The sequence below is a fragment of the Gracilinanus agilis genome, chromosome 2, assembly GCF_016433145.1.
Source record: "Gracilinanus agilis isolate LMUSP501 chromosome 2, AgileGrace, whole genome shotgun sequence".
NCBI classification, from domain to species: Eukaryota; Metazoa; Chordata; class Mammalia; order Didelphimorphia; family Didelphidae; genus Gracilinanus; species Gracilinanus agilis.
The window spans coordinates 62,767,239-62,786,941 of record NC_058131.1 but is presented as its reverse complement, the minus strand read 5'-3'; the positions used below and the strand labels follow the sequence as shown (position 1 = coordinate 62,786,941).

The 19,703-nt window shown below is 51.2% G+C and overlaps 2 protein-coding genes across 2 annotated transcripts in view; one reads left to right on the top strand and one right to left on the bottom strand.

Moving 5' to 3' along the window:
- Positions 1–547: 547 nt before the first annotated feature.
- On the top strand, positions 548–4,586 carry HSD11B2 (hydroxysteroid 11-beta dehydrogenase 2). The gene is made up of 4 exons (XM_044663224.1): positions 548–1,442; positions 2,917–3,102; positions 3,214–3,351; positions 3,658–4,586. Exons 1-4 carry the CDS (start codon positions 1,277–1,279, stop codon positions 4,023–4,025), a joined length of 858 nt encoding a protein of 285 aa, XP_044519159.1. The 5' UTR covers positions 548–1,276; the 3' UTR covers positions 4,026–4,586.
- Positions 4,587–5,742: 1,156 nt separating this feature from the next.
- Positions 5,743–19,703, bottom strand: part of ATP6V0D1 (ATPase H+ transporting V0 subunit d1) — a 119,319-nt gene continuing 105,358 nt past the window's right edge. Inside the window, exons 4-8 of the mRNA XM_044663223.1 lie at positions 18,629–18,708; positions 7,609–7,686; positions 7,183–7,359; positions 6,859–6,936; positions 5,743–6,694 (exon numbers count right to left, since the gene is read on the bottom strand). Coding sequence (XP_044519158.1) covers positions 6,533–6,694; positions 6,859–6,936; positions 7,183–7,359; positions 7,609–7,686; positions 18,629–18,708 — 575 coding nt within the window. The 3' untranslated portion in view covers positions 5,743–6,532. The remainder of the gene's footprint in view (positions 6,695–6,858; positions 6,937–7,182; positions 7,360–7,608; positions 7,687–18,628; positions 18,709–19,703) is intronic.

The window sequence follows — 19,703 nt, the reverse complement described above, 5'->3', positions numbered from 1 at the left end:
CATGTGTTGTGAGTTCTACTACCAGCACAGGCACATTCCCCTCCTTTCAGCTCAGTTTCCTCATCTGTAAAATAAGGGCTTGGATGATCTCGAAGGTCCCTTCCGGCTCCAGTATGCTTTTTGAATTAATATCTATTGTGCCAGACATTATGCTGAGCACTGGGGAATAAAATGACCAAAACAAAAAAAGTCTTTGCCTCAGGGAGCTCAAATTCTGCTGGGATTGGGGTCAGTGGCAGGAAGGGAAGGGGAGAAGCAATTATCTACTACCTACTAGAGCTGGGCATAATGCTAAATGCTTTATAATTCTTACCTCATTTGATCCTCACAACAACCCTGGGAAGTTGGTGCTGTTATTATCCTTAATTTACAGATAAGGAAACTGAAGCAAACAAAGGTGAAATGACTTGCCCAGGGTCACACAGTTGATGCCTGAGGCCCAATTTGAACTCAGATCTTCCTGACTCCTGGCCAACATGTCCATATATATATATATATATATATATATATATATATATATATATATATAAAATGGTGGAGATGGGGAAGCACCCTAGCATCTGAGGGAATCAGGAAAGCGGCCTGTGAAGCTGAAGGGTCTATGAAGGATAGGTGAGGAGTGACGACATCCCGGCTAGGGGCATTGCCCAGACAGATGATGGAGGTTGAGGACAGAAGGCATATGTGGGGAACTGGAAGGGGGCCAGGCGGGCTGTAATAGGAGGAATGTCAAATCAGTCTGGAAAGAGGGATTGGAGCTAGCCAAGGACTCTGCCATAAAGAACCTTAAATGCCAGAGAACCTTGTGTCTTATCCTAAAGGCAATCAGGAGTCACTGAATCAGGGGAGTGGCGCAGCTGCTTCTGTGCTTTAGATATTTCAGGTTGGCAGTTTGGGCACTGGATGGCTCAGTAGGTGGAGCACTGGGTCTGGAGTCAGGAAGACCTGAGTTCGAGTCCAGCCTCTGACACTAGCTCTGTGATCCTGGGCCAGTCACTTGTCCTGCCTCAGTTTCTCCATCTATAAAATGGGGATAGTACTATCTATTAGTAAAGTGCTCTACAAATCTTTGAGTGTTATATAAATGCTGGCTTTTCCTGTGAGGAAGATGGGTGAGGATGGGGGCCAGGGAAGGCTAGAGGTTGAAGGGTTAGGGTTATGTACAAACCTGGAGCCCAGAAGCGGTTGGCTCTGCCCCTTCAGTTAATAATTTCTTCCTTACTCCACAGGCTGTGACTCTGGCTTCGGGAAGGAGACAGCCAAAAGGCTAGATGCCATGGGCTTCACTGTGCTGGCCACCGTTCTGGAGCCAGAGGGCAAAGGGGCCCAGGAGCTGAGGGCCTCTTGCTCCTCCCGACTAACCCTATTGCAGATGGACCTGACCAAACCTGGGGACATCAGTCGTGCCCTGGAGCTCACCAAGAGCCAGACTGCCAACTCCGGTCAGTTCTTCCCTTTAGTGACCTTGATGGAAAGGAAAATGGATGGGGTGGGCCCAGGTGGAGAAGAGGAGGAAGAGGTCAGGAGCGGGGTCACCCGGGGAGAGGGAATAGTTTGAGCCTTGTGGGGGAACCTTGAACCAACCAACCAACCAGCATTTATGAACGATCCACTATGTGCTGGGGACTTCTGCTCATCGATGGGCACTCGAAGACAGCAGCGAGCCAGGCCCTCCCTCCAGAGAGCTCACGAGTTACTGGGAGGGGGTGGGAGTGGTACAGTATGTTCACAGATGAAGTAAGGTAAGGCTTCTGGAAGGATTTTGACTCAGCCTCGAAAGGAGCTCAGGGTTCCAAGAACTGGAGGTAGAGAGAAAACATCCCAGGCGGGGAAAAGAGCCTCCACGAAGGAATGGAGGAAGGAGGCGGAAGAGCAGATCGACCGATTTGGCTAGAGCGTAGAGTTTGAGAAGGAGAGTAAGGTACAGGGTGTTCCCGAAATCTCCAATATAGTTTTAGGCTCTTAAGCCCTAAAGCTCTGTGAAAACTTGTGGGATATCCTGGAAAGATAGGCTGGAATTAGGCTGCGAAGGACTTTAAGTGCCAAACGGAGGAGTTTTGGGTTTGGTTTGGTTTTTGAATCCTAGAGGTAATGAAAGCTATCGAGGATACTTGAACAGGGGAGTGACAAGGGCAGATGTGTGCTGTTGGAATGCATTTCAGTCTGGTGGCTGGGTGGAGGATGCACTGGAAAGCAGGGAGACACTGACTGGGAAGTTGTTGTAATAAGGTGAGGCAAGAGGGTAGGAGCCCTAAACTCAGATGGCTACTGGAGAGAAGGGGACAGATTTCCCCTGACGATGGGGGACACCACTAGGCAACGGATTGGTTTTGGGGTGTGCAGGAGAGGGAGCAGAAGACACCTTGGAGGTTAGGGATCTGGGCTAGAGTCCGATTAGTAATGACACAGGAGAGGAAGTTTGGGGGGGAAATAAGCATTCAGTTTGGGACTTGTTCAGCTGGAGGAGGCCGTTTGTGTGTCTTCCTGCATGTGTGCTTGTGGGTAACTCAGGAGGGAGTTGAAGGATGATCTGAGAGTCACCTGCAGACTTGACCATTGACTCCATAGGAGCAGCCCTGATGATGTGGTCACCAAGAGTATACAGTGAGACAACCGGAGAGAGGGACAGAGACAGAAAGAGAAAGACAGAGACAGAGAAAGACAGACAAAGACAGACACAGACACAGAGATAAAGACAGAGAAAGACAGAGATAGAGACAGAAAGACAGAGACAGACACAGAGATAGAGACAGAAAGAGACAGAGACAGACAGAGACAGAGAGAGATAGAGACAGAAAGACAGAGATAGACAAAGACAGAGAGGTGACTAGAGAGATGGGATCCGGGGCTGGGGAGGCCAAGGGCGCAGGGAGGGATGGAGGCCGGGCTGCCATGGCCTCCTCTCCTCCCGTCCAGGGCTTTGGGGACTAGTGAACAACGCAGGCTACAACGAAATAGTGGCCGACGTGGAGCTGTCCCCAGTGGCCACCTTCCGCAGCTGCATGGAGATAAATTTCTTCGGGGCTCTGGAGCTGACCAAGGGGCTGCTGCCGCTGCTGCGGCGCTCCCGAGGCCGAATCGTCACCGTGGGCAGCCCGGCAGGTGAGGGAGGGCCGCCGGGGCTGGGGGCCGCGGCTCGGGCGGGAGAGGGCCAGGAGAGGAGGGGGGCCCGGCTGAGCCTCAGGACGCTGTGCGTCGGTGCCTTCCCACCAGGAGACATGCCGTATCCTTGCCTGGCAGCCTACGGGGCCTCCAAGGCGGCCGTGGCTCTGCTCATGGACACGTTCCGCAGCGAGCTCCTCCCCTGGGGGGTGAAGGTCAGCGTCATCCAGCCGGGCTGCTTCAAGACAGGTGCGGATCCCGGGCGGGCTGGGAGCTGGGGTCTAGCCTGGGAGCCCGAGGGCGGGGCCGAGGCCACTGTCGGAGGTGGAGTCTGGGAGATGGAGGGCTCCGGGAAGGGGCAGGTAGGCAGCCAGATGCCCTGGGGGCCCCTCTTCCTAGACCGGGAAACAGAGGCCGGAGCTCGAGGCTGTTCCTCTGGATCTGTGCTAGGGAAAGGGCTGGCCGGGATGGCTCTCTCCCGGGACTCCAGGCGGGTGGCTCTGGGCTGGGCGGGGGGGCAGCCGCCCCACTCAACACCTGCCGCGGCTCCTGCAGCGCCCATGGAGGACCCCGGCCTGTGGGAGCAGCGGAAGCGGCTGCTGGTGGCCAGCCTGCCCGGGGAGCTGCTGCAGGCCTACGGAGAGGACTACATCGAGCACACGCACGGCCAGTTTCTGCGCACCCTGCGCCTAGCCGTGCCAGACCTGAGCCCAGTGGTGGAGGCCATCACGGACGCGCTGCTGGCGGCTCGGCCCCACCGCCGCTACTACCCGGGCCGCGGCCTGGCGCTCATGTACTTCATTCACAACTACCTGCCCGAGGGGCTGCGGCGCCGCTTCCTGCAGGAGTTCTTTATCAACCACCAGCTGCCGCGGGCCCTGCGCTGCCCGGCCCCGAACCAGAGTCAGCCCACCTCCCAGTGAAGCCTGCCTGCCGGACACAGCGGCCCGGGGCCTCCCGCTGGGGAACCACCTGCCCAGACACGGCAGGGGTGGGGGTGGGGGCGGTCAAGGGAGAGGGCGGCGGACTTGGGCGTCAGATCTGGGTTCGAATCTCAGCTTTGCTCCTGACTACTGTGTGACCTTGGGCAAATCCTCCCTCTAAGCGTTTCCTTCTGCTAGAGGAGATGGTTTGGATGAAGCGATCAGACTCGGAGCCCTTTGATCTCCTGGCTCAGCACGGTGGGCAGGGGGGCAAATCCAGACGTTGCCTTTTCATCCACTGAGTGGACAGAACCTTCCATGTCAGCGGGGTCTCTAGAGCCTTCTCTCCCTCCAGAGCCCCGGGGAGAACTGTTGGGGGCTGCCAGGCCCCGAATAGCGCCCTGAAGGGGCCATTCCGGTGGCTGGGATCTGAAGGGTTCATCCCAACCCCTTCTTGGCTGGCTCAAGAGTTAAGCTGCAGGCTCGGCTGTCTCCTCTCTCCATCACTTACCTGTCACTTTTCAATACAGAAGTAAACTGGAATTTTTATTTCTCCTACCAGCATCTGGGTCCATTTTCTTCTTTTTTAAGCCCTTCTGTCTTAGTGTCCATTTTTAAGAGAAGGGGGTAGGAAGTGTCTGAGGCCACAGTGGAGCCCAGGTTCCCCTGCTCCCTCGCTGTCCCTCCCAGGACATTTTCCAGGGTGGTGTCCTGGCAGGGTGACACTTTGGAGAGTGGCACAGACCGGGTAACTAAGGGCTTGTAACCCAGGGTCAGGGAGAGGAGGGGGCTTGCCAGGCTGAAACCCTGCTGGAGGGGGCATTCTCCCATCAGCCCGGGCAGTGTGGGCCCTTTGGGGCTGGTCCATCTCTGTACTTGGCTGCAGCCCAGGCAGAGGAGGAGGGGCCCTCTGAGGCACTCACTTGGGTGGGCAGCAGCGGCTGTGGCAGGCAGGGTGGTGAGGGCCCAGCTATGGCCCCAATACTCAGCTCTAGGCACTTCCTCTCATTGGGTAAAGAATGCTGAAATGGGGAATTGTCCCACGGAGGTGTCCCTGGATGGGCCTGGCTGTGGGGTCAGGGAGGAGGGGTCCCAGCAGTGCTGTCGGTGACATCGGGGGGCCCGGGAACATGGGGACAGAAAGTCTCTTAGCTCAGGCGCCCAACTGCTCATGGGCAGCAGGGCCCTTCTGGGAGGGCTTTGTGCCCGGCTCTATGCCAGCATGAAGTACTTTCAGGGTGGGGAGGACAAAGCCAGACTGACAGGTCTTTCCTGTCTCTACCTCCTGGCAGGGGAGGTGCTCGAGTCCCTGCCCTTGGCCAGTGACTGACAACCCTGGCCCTCACCTGCCCCCCAAGTCAAAGGCTTCCCGCTTTAGGCATGGGTCCAGCAGCTTCAGGACAAGCCCAACCATTAGATGCTGGTGGCTCAGGGGAAGTTTGATTATGACCAAGTGTGATGGTGGATGAGGGACCTCCGTCTTGGACCAGCATGAGCACGGAGGGAAGAAGGAGCCTCTTTCCCTCCTCCATATCCTCTGGGCTCAGAAACTTTCAGAAAAGAGGATGGGGGCTCCAACAGGCCAAGGACTGTGGCAGAGGATGGCGGGCACACGTGCCCACATGCCTCAGGCAGGGCCAGCCCAGCATGGTCTAAGCCTCACGTGGGGACCAGCTCCACGGATCCTCATGATGGGGAAAGGAACAAGCCACTGGGCTCACAGAATGGGCAGTTTTATTGTGAGGAGAAACACAAAAACAGGGTGAATCTGACAGAAGAGAGGTCCCAGTTGTGGAGCAGGGTCTGTAGGGCTCCCTAACTTCTGTACCGCAGCCTCCTGGCTCAGGGTGGAAGGGAGAGGAAAGGCCCCTTAGTTTCCAGAGCCAGAACCCTGGTGCTGGTAGGGGTGAGGGGGGTCTGTGTATGTGTGTAGATGTGTATGTACGTGGGTCTGTTGGGGAGAGGGATGACTGTGCCAGGTGCTCCCTGCCCCTAATGCAGACTCGCCACTTTTCCACTGGGGACAGGGCCCTCGGGCTGGCAGGGGCCAGGTAGCCTGTAGGGCAGGTCAAACTGGCTTTCCTGAATGAGGGAGAGAAGGGGGATCAAAGTGACTACATGCTTCTCAGATGCCTTGAACAGCTGTAAACATCAGGACAGGGGACCCCTGTACTCATCTCTCTTGGGGCAGGGGTTTGAACAACACAGAAGTTACAGAGGTTACTTGTCGGGATGGGGGCTCAGCTCTGACACCAGGATCTTAGACCCCCTCCTCCCCATGCTAGCCCCGTCAGAGCTCCAGGGGATGAGGGAAGGGAGAGGAAGCCCTGCTTCTTCGGCATTAGTGCATATGGAACAGGCCAGAACAGTGACCGAGTTACAAATACACGCATGCACAGTACCGTGGGCGCACGCGGACCCACATCCACACGGAGCCCCACCATCTGTCCCCAGGGGCCTTGTGGAATCATGGCCAAAGGGTAGTAAACAGAGGAGTGGAGGGGGAGCTAGAAGATGGGGATGTAGTTGTCGATCTTGGCCCGGTGGCGCTGGGCGATGCACTCGGCGATCCACACGATGTTACGGCACTCTTGCTCCTTGAGCTTCACGAAGGCATAGAAGACCCCAAAGTGGAACTGGTTGAGGAAGGCCAACTTGTTCAGCTTCACCTGCCAGGGAGGAAGGGGGTGGGTTATCCTGGAGTGCCCAGGGCGCCAGGCACGAGCACAAGGACAGAGGCTCTCGCCCAGCCTGGGCTCCTGCCTTTCCACTAGCTCAAGAAAACTGTGGTGGGGAGGAGGTGGGAGATGGAAGCCGAAGACCCCCCTTTTACCTCATGTTCAAAGAATCGGTCCTCCAAGGTCTTATCTCCAGGATTGTTGCCAGCCCCTTCAAAAAGCAGTTTATATTCCTAGAAGGAGAGATTGGGGGTAAATCACAGTGGGGGTCAGGGGGGGACCCTGAGGATAAGACAGGAAAGAGGAAGATGGGACAGATCATGCAGTGAAGGTCAGAGGAGGGCTCAGGAGCCTACCAACACAGGAGAGAGGAGAGCTGATGAGACAAAAAAGGGGGTTCACTTTTCCCCAGGATGTAGGTGGGGAAGGAGATGGGATCCTGGTGTTGGTAGAGGCAGCTGCCCCCCGTCCCTGCTCACCTGGTAGTAGTCAGCCACCGTCTTGACCTGCTCGTAGTCATCAGCCCGGGCCAGCTGGGCCAGGCCCTCAGGGTAGAGCTTCCCACAATGTGGGAACAGCTTGGCTCGGTCCTCCTTGGAGAGCTCAGTGCCAAAGGAGTTGATGGTGATGATGAAGGCCCTGCGGTCGGCCTCAAACTGGCATGGATAAACATACATTGGGGGTGAGGACAGAATGGGAAACTCACGAGCACCAGCCAGACCACTTTGGGGAATCTGGCCGCCTGGGTGGGGCGCCCAGCACTCTTGCTACCCTCTGTTGTGGGAGATTAGTGGGGAGGAGAGGCAGTGAAAGGCAGGGCTCAGGTATCGAGGCTCACCGAGGGCCATGGAATGAGAACTGGCACAGACTGAGGCAGCTGGGCTCAGGGATGGCAAGGCGCTTACCTCCAGGATAGGACACATGGCATCTGCTGTGGTGCCCCCCAGCAAGGTGCAGAACTTGTAGAAGGACTCCAGGTAGGCCTGGAAACAGAACAGTGGGGACAGGTTAGCTGATCATTGTGCTCCTTCTCCGGCATCCCATACTCACTGGCCAGTCCCACCCGTGAGGAGTGTCTGGGGGCAAGGAAGCCTGGCCCTCTGGCCTCTGCTCTGGGCATTTTGGGAGCAGCCTTCCTCCTCCGTCCCATCTCTCTCCTCTCAATGGACACTCTGGGCTTTCTCCTCTCCTAAAGCAGCAGAAACCCTGACAAGCGCCCTTCTTTCTCAATGCCCATCGGGCTCTGCCACTTACCCCCTGGGTGACCTTGGGCTCCCCTTACCTTTTCTGGGCCTGTTCTTCCATGTGCAAAATGAGGGGGTGGGAGGTGGCTTACAGGATCCTAAAGGACTCCTTCCATCTCTATACTCTAAGGCCCGGGCCCTGGCCTTTCACAGGGCCCAGCATGCTGCAGGAGGCCTCACTAAAAACTTGCTGATCTTTCCCAGCTGAGCTTCTCCTCTGTCTTTTCTAGTCTGCTTCTGGTCTGCGTAGATGCTGGTTCTCTTACAATGCCCCTGGCTCCCCAAGTCAGGAAGGACCTCAAGGATAACCCAATCCAACTCAGTGACTTCAGAAATGAGAAAACTGAGACCCAGCAATGTTATGTGACCAGTTTTGAAGGGACTTTGGCCATCAGTGAGTCCAACCCATCCTAAGGTCCTACAATACTGAACAGTGACCTCACATGATGGGGACTTCACACCACTGAAGACAACCTTCCCACTGGGGGGCACTATCCCCATTTTGCAGATAAGGAAACTGAGGCTGCACTTTGCCATCCTACCTATTCAGATACTTACACCTCAGCTTCCTTTCTCCTTCCCCAACACTTGCTGCTTGTTGCCTTCTGCAGCCAGATACCTCCAAAGCCAGGGGGAAAGGTGGCTTTCGAGGGACCAGGAGATCTTTTACCTAGGAGAAACTGTTCTCTGAAGACTTCAGAAAGGCAAGCCCTACAACTGGTAAATAGAGGTTAAAGTGGCTGACTTTTCCTAGTATGGCCAAGCTTGAAGGACCTGGAGGCGCTAGAAATAGCCTTGAGAGATGAGCCCCTGCAGGCAGGTAGAGGCCAGACTCGGCATGACTTGAATGGGCTGCCTATCTGCCCACATGGTTAGGGGATGCTCCATGGTGGCACTCACCAGAGTGGCTATTTATTGACCAGAAGCAGTTGACTTGGCAGTGCCCAACCCCTGGGGTTACTTGTCAGTAGGAACGTCTTCTCTCCTGGTTGGTTTCCTTCCTTTTTCTCTGACCCTTCCCTCTCAGTCTCCCTTACTGGATCTCCATCCAGGCTGTGCCAGGTAAACATGGGTATTAGCCCACGGTTCCATGCTAGATCCTCTTCGCTTTTCCTGCTATTCTCATTCCCTTGGTGATCTCATCTGTTCCCATGGATTCAATTCTCATCTCTTTCTAGATGATTCTCAGATCTCCTCATTTAGGGAAACCGAGGGAGACAGGTATGAAGTTGCTTGCCTAATTGTCTGTCATACAGACAATCTGTATACAGGAACCTCAGTCTTCCTGGTTAGGTTCTCACATCTCTACCTAGGCCTGCATCTCTGAGTTCTCTGTCTCACATCTCATAGCCAGCCAGATGCCATGTTCAGGCTTGTAACCTGGTGTTATTCTGGACTCAAGCTTTCTCTTTCTCTTCCCCCCATATGACCAGTCAGTTGACAAGTCCTATTGCTCCTACCTTCAAAATCTTCTTTCTCTCCTCTGCCTCTGCTCTCACTCTGATACAGGCTCTCATTGCCTCATGCCTGGATAACTACAGTAGCCTCTGGCTGGTCTCTCTGCCTCAAGCCTCTCCCCCTTCCCGGCCATCTTCCATTCAGCTGTTAAATTGATCCTCTCAAAACAAGGGTCTAATGAGTTGCTCTTTTATTTAATCAGTTTTCTCATTTCCAGGATCAATTCAAAAATGATGTTTCAAAGCCCTTCCTAATCTGACCCCTTTTCTCTTTGGGCTCCTTACACCCCGCCTGCAAATCCCGCCCCCAATATATAGAGATGAGTAACATCGGCCTCCTTGTTGGTTTTTGTACAACATGTTCTATCTACCAACTTGGCGCCTTTTTGCTGGCTATCCCTATTGCCGGCAACTATTTCTTCTTCATCTCTGCCTCCTACTTTTCCTGGCTTTCTGAGTATTTCAGTCAATGTCCCACCTTCTGCAAGAAGCCTTTCCCCAAGGGGCAGGTAGGTGATTTGACTGATAGAGCCAGGCCTGGAGACAGGAAGTTTTGGGTTCAAATGTGGTCCCAGACATTTCCTAGCTGTGTGACCCTGGGTAAGTCACTTAACTCCAATTGCCTAGCCCTTACCCTGTTATTTAGTATCAATTCTAAAGCAGAAGATAAGAATTAAAAGAAAAGAAGAAAAAGAAGCAGCAGCAGCCTTTCCCCAACTCCCCTTATCCTAGTACTTTCTCTCTGAGATTAAGAATAGTAATAATAATGCTGATAACTAGCATTCATATAGGGCCTATTATGTATTAGGCACTGTGCTAAAATGCCTCACAAGTCTTAATTTATTTTATGTTCACAACATCCCTGGGAGGGAGGTGCTATTATTATCCCCATTTTATAGATAAGGAAAGTAAGGCAGACAGAGCTTAAGTGACTTGTCCTGGGTTACACAGCTAGGCAGTGGATGGATTTGAATTTGGTCTTCTTGACTCCAGGCTCAGAGTCTATTGACTGTACCACAAGATCTGGAATCAGGAAAACCTGATTCAAAGATACCCATTAGCTCTGTGATGCAGGGTGAGTCACTTTGCCTGTCTTTCTCAATTTCCTTATGTGAAAAATGAGGTTATTACTAGCACCTATCTTCTAGGGATGTTGTGAGCATGAAATGGGTGAATTCTGGTAAAGCACTGTGCAAACCTAAAAGCTCTGTATAAATGCTGTTCCTCCCTTTCCCCCCTTCTTCTTCCATAGCTGTTTGCATGGAGACAGTTCGGTGACCCAGTGGATAAGAGTGCTGGGCCTGGAGTCAGGAAGGCCTGAGTTCAAGTCCTTCCTCAGATACTTAGTCATTTGGTGACTACAGATAGGTTACTTACTCTTTCTCTTCCTCAGTCTCTAGATATGAAAGATGGGGATAATAATTATACCTACTTTCTGGTACATAATGTTTATAGGCAGCTTGAAAATTGCAACTCTTGGCCCTCCCTGGTCCTTTTCATGATTATCATTACAGAAGGGGACCACAGAGAATTGAGGGTTGTTTTTAATTCTTTTTTTGTTTTATAGGATGTTATGGCAAAATAATTTTTCACTTAGTGGCTGGCAAACTAGTGACAAGCTTCTCTTTTAGTTTGTTTCATCCTTGGATGGCAAAATCTATCGCTGCGACTGGATTCAAAACTTTTGTGGCATGATAAAACCTACCAGAGCTTATGTTCCATTGTCAGCTTTCAAGACCTCAGAGTCATCTCCATCCTATGAGGAAAGAGCAGGACTTGTGTGGCAATGTAGACTAGAGCCACACGAAGTGAAGGAAGGAAGGGGCTATTTCTTCCTAAGGGGCTTGAAGGGACTCCAGATGGAGCTTAGCTCAAGGGCAAAGGGGGGGAGAAGGGCAGAATATAACAGCTGTGAACCTCTGGCTCAGGCATGGGCCTTCAAGAAAATGTGACCTGGAATACTCTGCACTGCTTCATTTGCTGACTACACTGGGGGTAATATAATCCTAAATTCCTGAAAACCTTTTAGGTATAAACTGTGGGAGTACCTGGGAGAAGGGGAAGTCATGGAATCAGAGCCAGGAAAAACTAACCCCTTGCCTCATCTGTTCCTAGAATTTAAGGCTGGAAGGGACCTTCAACATTGTCATTTATATTTCCCAAAATTAGGGACTTGAGTCTTAGAGGTTAAGTCACTTGTCTCTGGTCACACAGCTCTTACATTTCAAAGCAGGGATGTAAGCCAAGGCTCCTGCCTCTTCCTATCACACTGTGTTGCCCCTAGACTAGTGCAGCAATTCAAGTCTATCCCCTCCTATGTCAGATTATAAAACAGGCCAAGGAAGGTGAAATAACTTGCCCACGAATCACTACAAGGCAGCACCAATGCTGGGATTCAAAGTTGAGTACTTGGACTTAAAAACACTGCTTTTCAGCGGGCCTAGAATTGGGAGGTTTTGGGTTCAAATCTAACCTGATATTTCCTAGCTGTGAGATCCTAGACAAGTCACTGAACTCCAATTGCCTTACAAATCAATAAGACAGAAGGTAAGGATTGAAAAAAAAATTCTTTGCTCTTTAAATTCTACCCTGATGCTTCTTGGCTTCTCTGATCAGCCTTGATGAAGGGGCAATTGGAGGTAGGAGGTAGAGTGAAGACTGGTCCCCTCCCCTGCTCAAAGGCTCCAGAGCAGAAATCTGGGGTGGCTGGCTCCTGAGCAGTGACCCAGCATCTAGGAATAGCCTTTCCTAAAGCTCTGCCACTGTGACTAGCCAAAAAGACCATTTCTTTTCCTTGACCTCCCAAAGAGCAGGAGACTCTTTCTCACCCTGCCCCACCTCATACATCAAAGGCCAAATTGTCAGCTCCATCATGGCTGACAGATCATTATTGCCAATGTGGATATCAGAAGCACATCACATGGGCTGGATATTTTGGGGCCACCAGCAGGAACAAACCACTTCTGACCAGACAAATTGGATTGCCAAGCACACTGGGAAGAGTGATGAGTGGCTAAGAGGGGAGGAGGGAAGGAAACCAAATGAGTACTGTGAACCATAGCCTTACTCAGGGCTGGCAGTTCCCCTCACCCCTAACTCCTGAGGTAAGGGGACAGTAACTAGATCTCTTTGGGAGGATCTGGTAGAACAATTATTCCATATTCTATCCCATAAGACCACGAATTTCTGCAAAGAATCTAGGCTGTCTGGCTTAGAGACTCCTTCAGTCAGTTGGCACAGGTCAGGGAGAAGCAGTAGACACACTGATCTGAGCTGGGTGTGTGGCCTATACAAAAACCTAAATTCTTATGTTGCCTCTGATGACCACACAACCTTTGAGGACAACCTGCAGCCAGCTTTATACTCCCCCACCAAATGGTGTACCTGATGGCACATTCACCAAAGCTTTGGCACTATTATAGGATGACTAATGCCAGTTGCTCAGTGAATGGAAGCCAATACTTCTTCCCAAGAAAAACAATGGGATGCTTAAGATGAATCTGGGGACAGAAATTCCAGAATCTGAGTTGAAAGGGGCCTTAGAGGTCTAATCTAAACTGAATCTAAAGATGAATCCCTTCTATAACAATCCTAACAAGTAACTAACCACAGGGGCAGCTAGGTAGTTCAGTGGACAGAGCCAGGCCTGGAGTTGGGAGGTCCTGGGTTTAAATCTGGCCCCAGACACTTCCCAGCTGTGTGACTCTCAGCAACCTTAACCCCTACTGCCTACCCCTTACCACTTTTGTGCCTTAAACCCAATACCCAGGGTTGATTTTAAGAAGGAAGGTAAGGGTTTAAAAAAACAAAACAGGGCCAGCTGGGTAGCTCAGTGGATTGAGAGCCAGGCCTAGAGACCAGAGGTCCTAGGTTCAAATCCGGCCTCAGACACTTCCCAGCTGTGTGACCCTGGGCAAGTCACTTGTCCCCCATTGCCTATCCTTACCACTCTTCCACCTATAAGTCAATACACAGAAGTTAAGGGTTTAAAATTTAAAAAAAAGAAAAAAAAAGTTAGTAGCTACCTGGTCTCTAACTGAAGGCCTCCAAGTTAGTTAATGAGAAGACTGTTTCCCTTAGGATGAATGCCCCTTGAAGTACGGCAAGGAACAGGATAGGGCCCTACAGGTTGGGGACCAGCTTCAAATGCATTCTCTTTCCTTCTTGACCCTGTGGCTACACTTAGGCCAATGGCATACAACACAATGCATGTTGCCAGCCTGTCTAGGGACATCCAAGGCACATAAAAGATTAGTTACCAGACACAAACTGGTAGAGAGCAACTAGGTGGTAAGGTGGATAATGTGCTGGATCTGGAGTCAGGAAGACTCATCTTCCTGAGATCAAATATGGCCTCAGACACTACTAGCTGTGTGACCCTAAGCAAGTTACTCAACCCTGTTTGCCTCAGTTTCCTCATCTGTAAAATAAGCCAGAAAAAGAAATGGCAAACCACTTTAGTATCTTTGTCATCTTTGACTTGGGGTCATGATTCAGAAATGACTGAAAAACTGAATTGGTAATGGGAGAAAAGGGGCTGATGGTACAAAGGCCATGTCAGAAGAGCCAGGAGATCTTTCTTTGAAACAATAGAACCTGAAACCGACAGAATAGGCAGCTATCAGACAGCTACTATCAAAGCCAGATAAACTGCTGATGGAGGAGCCACGGCAGAGGGCAAGGCCCTTTTCCTAGTTGGGGAGTAGACCATAATGCTACCTTCACTGATTCTATCAACAGAAAAAATATAGGGATAGGCTGATGGGTAACAGGGGAGGGCAGAGGAGAGAAGAAAGAGTCAAAGGCTTATAGGATTTAAAGCTGTGTTACATATAACCTAGGCCTGCTGCTTCATTTGGAAGAGGAAGAAACTGAGACCCAGGAAAGAAATTATTTTCCCAAGTTCACACAAGTCAAATGTTACAAAGCTGGCATTCAAACTCCAGTCTTTAGAATTTAAATCCAGTTCTTTTTACAAAACTACATTGCCTAATTGCTAGTGTCCTGGTACGATCCTTTCATATTCAAGATGAACCGGGAAGTCTGGGTAGCTGGGCACTCTACACTTAGAATGGCAGGGTCTCTCTGATTCAGTTGAAAGGTCAAACTTCTCAGAACTCCCTGGCAGCCATGAAAATCAACTTTTTTGTGGATGATCTAGGACTTGAGGATATCCTTCCTAGTCCATCTCCTGAATCAAACAACACTCATTCCCAAACCATTCTTCCTTTCCAATACAGATGCCACTAGTCTCACTAGATATTGTCTTAGAAGCCTCCCATGCCAACTGGCTGGGAAGGCCCTGGGGATATGACTTCTCCCTACTTGTTCACACCCACGGAACCTTTCCAAGTCTAAGGGGTATCCAGAAAGGCCAGGGGTTTGCCCATAGTCTCTCAGTCTTACTGCTGAGTCAGCCTGGGGCTAGAACCTCTTGTTTCTTACTTGTTTAGCCTGGTCCAATGGCTCCATGCTCTGCCTCCTCTAACTCAATTGTTTGCCCAAGAAGCTATTCTGGATGAGGGGAGAAAGGTGGAGTTCCTTATATGAAAACCCCAATCCCAGAATGTAAGGAAGAAAGACCTCAGGGAAAAGCAACAGAAGCCTTCTGGACAATTTCTGGGGTTCTTGGTCTGATGGGAACAAAAGCCATAGAATGACCAAAGCTTCAACCCCATGTACCCCCAAATTCCTTGGAATTCTGAAGAGCCCAGCTGGCTGCTCAAAGTCTATGTCAGCTGTCTGCAATTCCCATTTATTATGGGGTAGAAGGGCATAGCTAATCTCCCCATCTGTGGCCACCAGGTTGGGGACAGAGCCAAGCAGGCAGGCATCCCTGGCATCAACCCCGCAGGGTCTTTATGTCTATAAAATCAATCTCGTGAGCCAGAGAGGGCTTGGGTTAGTGCTTTCTCTTTCCCTAACCCCTCAGGGTTTTATCGGCTGGTGACTCCAGCTTGAACCAGTCTTGGTAAGGACCGACGGGTACACATTAAAGTGCTGAAGGAAGAGAGACTGTGCTCCTAGTTCCAGTCCGATCCAGGGGCAGAAATGTTTCAGCCAGGCAAACAAGGCCTGGGGGAGGGTGTAGAATGGGGGAAGATTGGGGATGGGAAAAGTATGGATCTGTGTACATTTAGTGAGCCATCCAGTGGGACCAGGGACACTGGTCTTAGCCTTCATGAGATAATCAAGATATTCCTGAGCTCTTACAAATCAGAATCTAGGAAGGTGAGGGAAAAGTACCCTCTAGGAAGAAAATGCCCTCTGGAAATTGGTCAGACCCACACCCCTGGCAACCATACCAGGAGGGCTGCTAGGGTTCTGTCAGGAAAGATTTTCCCCTTCAATTCTCTAGATTTGCCTGAAGGGCTGAGGAAGGCTTCTCTGAAGGTTCCCTTGCTGTCATCACATCGACAGGTATGTAAGCCAAGAGTTCACTGTGTGAACCACCTAGGTCCTATGGTTTACCCAGACGGGTTCCTGTTGCAGTAGGTTGGGGAAAAGAGTAGGTGAGGGAGGCAAGCAGAGAAAAAAGGAGGCCTCAGCAACTGCAACCAAGCAGGGTGGGGTGGAGTCTGCGGGAGGTGAGAAGCATCCAGCTGGCAGTGGAGACTGGGGAGGAAGAGATGTGCATGTTAATAAAATCAGCAGATGGCTCCCCTGGTGCCTGGGGTCAGCCTATTGAGTCAGCAGGGGTCATTCCCCCATCCCAACAGCTGGTCATTATTTTTTGTCTCTCAACCCCATCCCCACACCCTATTTAGGGGGGATAGGGTTGCCTGGCTAATAGTAGGAGCCAGGAGACCCAGTTCCTGGCGCTGGCCCTTCAGCCTCGGCAGCCCAAGGTCTGGCTTCTGGTTCTTGTTTCCTCAAAGATCAAAGCAGATCCAGGTATGTGCTAAAAGTCAAGAGGAATGTCTGAATTCTTGTCACTCCATAGATTACTGGGATAAGTCAGAGGACATTAAAAGATCTATATGGATAATTTGGTCCAGTCTCTTCCCATCAGTTTACAGAGGAGGAAACTAAGACCCAAAGAAGTGACCTGGTGTTCTAGAAAGGGCCAACCTTGAATTTGGGACCCTTGGGATGTAATTTTGCCTTGACATTTAAGCTTTGGGTGACCATGATGAAGTCTCAGTTTTTCTATCTGTAAAACAAGGATAATACACACTTCACTGCCTCCCAGGGATGTTATAAGGAGAGTGCTTTGAGGCTCCCTCCACTTGGGAATGCATCAGTTTGGGGACTCTTATTGCAATAACTCTTTCCACAGATGCCAGTCAGGAACTCATCTCTAACTTCCAAGCCAAGAGCTGCAGTGTCCATGGTCACACAGCGGTAGAACTTAACTCAAAATTTTCCTGAGTCCAAGCTGTGCTCTATTCACTGTGCCAGACTGTCTTGTACACTTAGGAGATGTGGTTATTGAGTGATTGGCCCAAGATCACAAATGGGATTCAAACCCAGGCCCTCAGACTCAGTATCCAGTGAGGTTTCTACTGTTCCATATGGCCTCTTTGAGGCTAGGAACCTCTTTCAGGTTCCTCCCTCTTTCCTTCCATCTTTGGGCCACCTCTGCCCCCTGTAGACCAAGGAAAACTGGGTAATGCTATCCTACTCTGGCTACCACCTCTGCCCTGCCACCTCTGTTCTTCCTCTAGCCAAGTGTTTGCCACCAAGACCAGGCCTCAGCTGTGGGAGTCTGTCAGTAAGGATATGGTCTTTCCTGATGTGTTACCTTCTTAGAATGTTTTATAGCTAGTGCTGGTTTATAGGTGCTAATCTTCAGGGTCAGAGGCTGGCCTACTGGGTCTAGGGGTAAATTTGGAGTCTGAGATATCTAACAACTCCTTGGTTTATCATTGCCTGCTCCCCTAAACATCACAACCTATACCAAGCAAACAAGTCAGAAAAGTTAGGGGGCAAATTGAGGTTTTCCAGAGAAAAAAGAGTAATTTTCCCCTTCAGTCACAAGCTCAGGATAACATCTGCTATGGTGCCCTCCCTGGATACTCAGAGTCCTAGACAGTATCACACATAGGATGTCAGAGCTGAAAGGGACTGTGGAGACTACTGAATCTGAGGTTCAGAGAGTTAAGTGACTGATCAAAGAGTACACCACAAAGCTGGGTTGGAACCCTGGACTTCTGATTTCAAAGCTGTGGCTCTTTCCATTCCAAGACTGTCTCTGCAATTCTGTGAGCAGGCCACAGAGGCTAGGTCTTTGCCAAAACCTCTCTAAGTCCACCTCCTCAAACTGAGGCAGATGAGGAGCCAAGGAGATCAGCAGCAGTCCCTTCAGAACCCCTTTCCCTCCTTCCTGCCCATGAAGAACTGTCTTATCACACTAAGGAAGCATAGAGTTAATGAACCAGGCCAACTCCTTCCCTGGACAAAGGGCAAAGGAACTGTCCACTCTCCTTTCTTGGCCTAGCTAAGGCCATGTGAAAAGGGACCCAGAGGTAGGGGCTGGCTGAAGCATGCATATGCCAGCCCATTTCCCACCAGGGTCAGCAGTCAAACCTGTGGATGGCCTGTCCCACTGGTATTGCCCTAACTCCTCATTGGGTCTAGGCTAGAGAGGCCCCGAGTGATCACATTCATCTGAGGCCCTGCCTTAGCTTTAGGCAAAAGTGACCTCCAGGAGAGTGGGTGATTTGCCCAGGGCACAGAAGGGGCATAATCCTCCAAATCTAGGGTTCTTTCCCAATTCTATGACACTTGTCCTTGTCCTGTCCCAGGTGAGACTCAGGGAAAAGGGACCAAGCTCCATGACCTTCCCTACCTGGGACTGGGTGCCCACTCCCTGGCAAGGGGGCGTGTATAAGGAGGGTGGGGAGCAGTCCTGAGCCAGCTCCAACAGGCCACAGCACATGGCAGTGCTTGAGCTGATCTTATCTGGGCCCCACCGAGGGCGCCCCAGGGATGGAGAACCTGTTCTCAGCCAGGTCTTCACGCTGCACTGAGCCCCTGGGAGCAGCACCTGGCCCAGCCTAAGCTCCAATGTGCTGCATAAATCAATGCTGCTCCCCCTTTCCCCCCCCCAGCCGCAACCCTCACATTCCGATCCGCCAGCAGCTAGTCAGACCCCCGTGGAGGCCAAGAAGCCCACGCCACCACCGTGGGAGGGAGGCAGGCAGGCTGGCTGGGCAGCTTCCTCAGGCTTACTCCTCACACTTCCACAAGTCCCACAGATGAGTTCTAGGGGGGAAGGGTACCTTGTACAGTGTGTTACGGATGATCTCGATGTTCATCTCGTCGAGGTCCTGCTCAGAGATGCAGTCTTGGAAGAATGCAGCTGAAAATGGAGAGACAGGCAGGGTAGGGAAGAATTTGGCAGCTAAGGCACTTCTCCTTGGGGCCAGGCTCCTTGTGAGGGAGGCCTGGGGGAGAAGAGAGAGATGGAGGGAGTGAGGCCAGGCTCAAGAGGAGCCCAAGGAAGGGACTGACAATGCAGCTGGGGCCCAGGCAAGTAGCCAGCTCAGGGTAAGAAAGGACAGAGGGTCCACTCTGCCAAGACTGCCAGGATTGAGCCCCCCGCCCTAGGAAATCAAGAGCCTCCCCCCAAGCAGCATCTCCATGACTCTCTCTTGGACTTCCAAAGTGCTTGGAAATGGTGCTGCAGAGAGTCTGTAACACATTGGGCTGATTTAGGACTTCTTCCTTGAACTTTTATTTTCTAGAACTGATTTATAAATAAGAGAATTGGCAAGTGTTGGGGCCATAACATGATCTAATCGCCTCTGGTATTGACCCAAAAAGCACACAATGCCAAGGACATGCTTGCATAAGAGGCCATAACTCCCCCTTCTCCCCAATGCACACATTCACCTCAGTATCCACCACATTAGGACCAAGACTCAGTGAGACCACCAGTTTCTGTGACTTTCTTCCAAGTTCCACTTAAGGGCTTAGGAACATAGGTGGTGGGTGGGGACGAAGGGAAGAAGGGAATTCCTTTAATGGGAATATCTATCTATCTATCTATCTATCTATCCCAATCTATTGGGATCATTCATTCATTTGTTTATTCATTTCAGGCCAAACTAGTCTCTTTCTCTGTATTGCCGCTACTAATGGTCTAAGCACAATGGATACAGTGCTGGGCTTGGAGTCAGGAACACTCATTTTTGTGAATTCAAATCTGGCCTCAGATATTTACTAACTGTGTAACTCTATGCAAGTCATTTCACCCTGTCTGCCTCAGTTTCCTCTTCTGTCAAATGAGCTAGAGAAGAAAATGGCAAACCTCTCTCAAGTATCTGTCAAGAAAACCCCAAATGGGGTCACAAA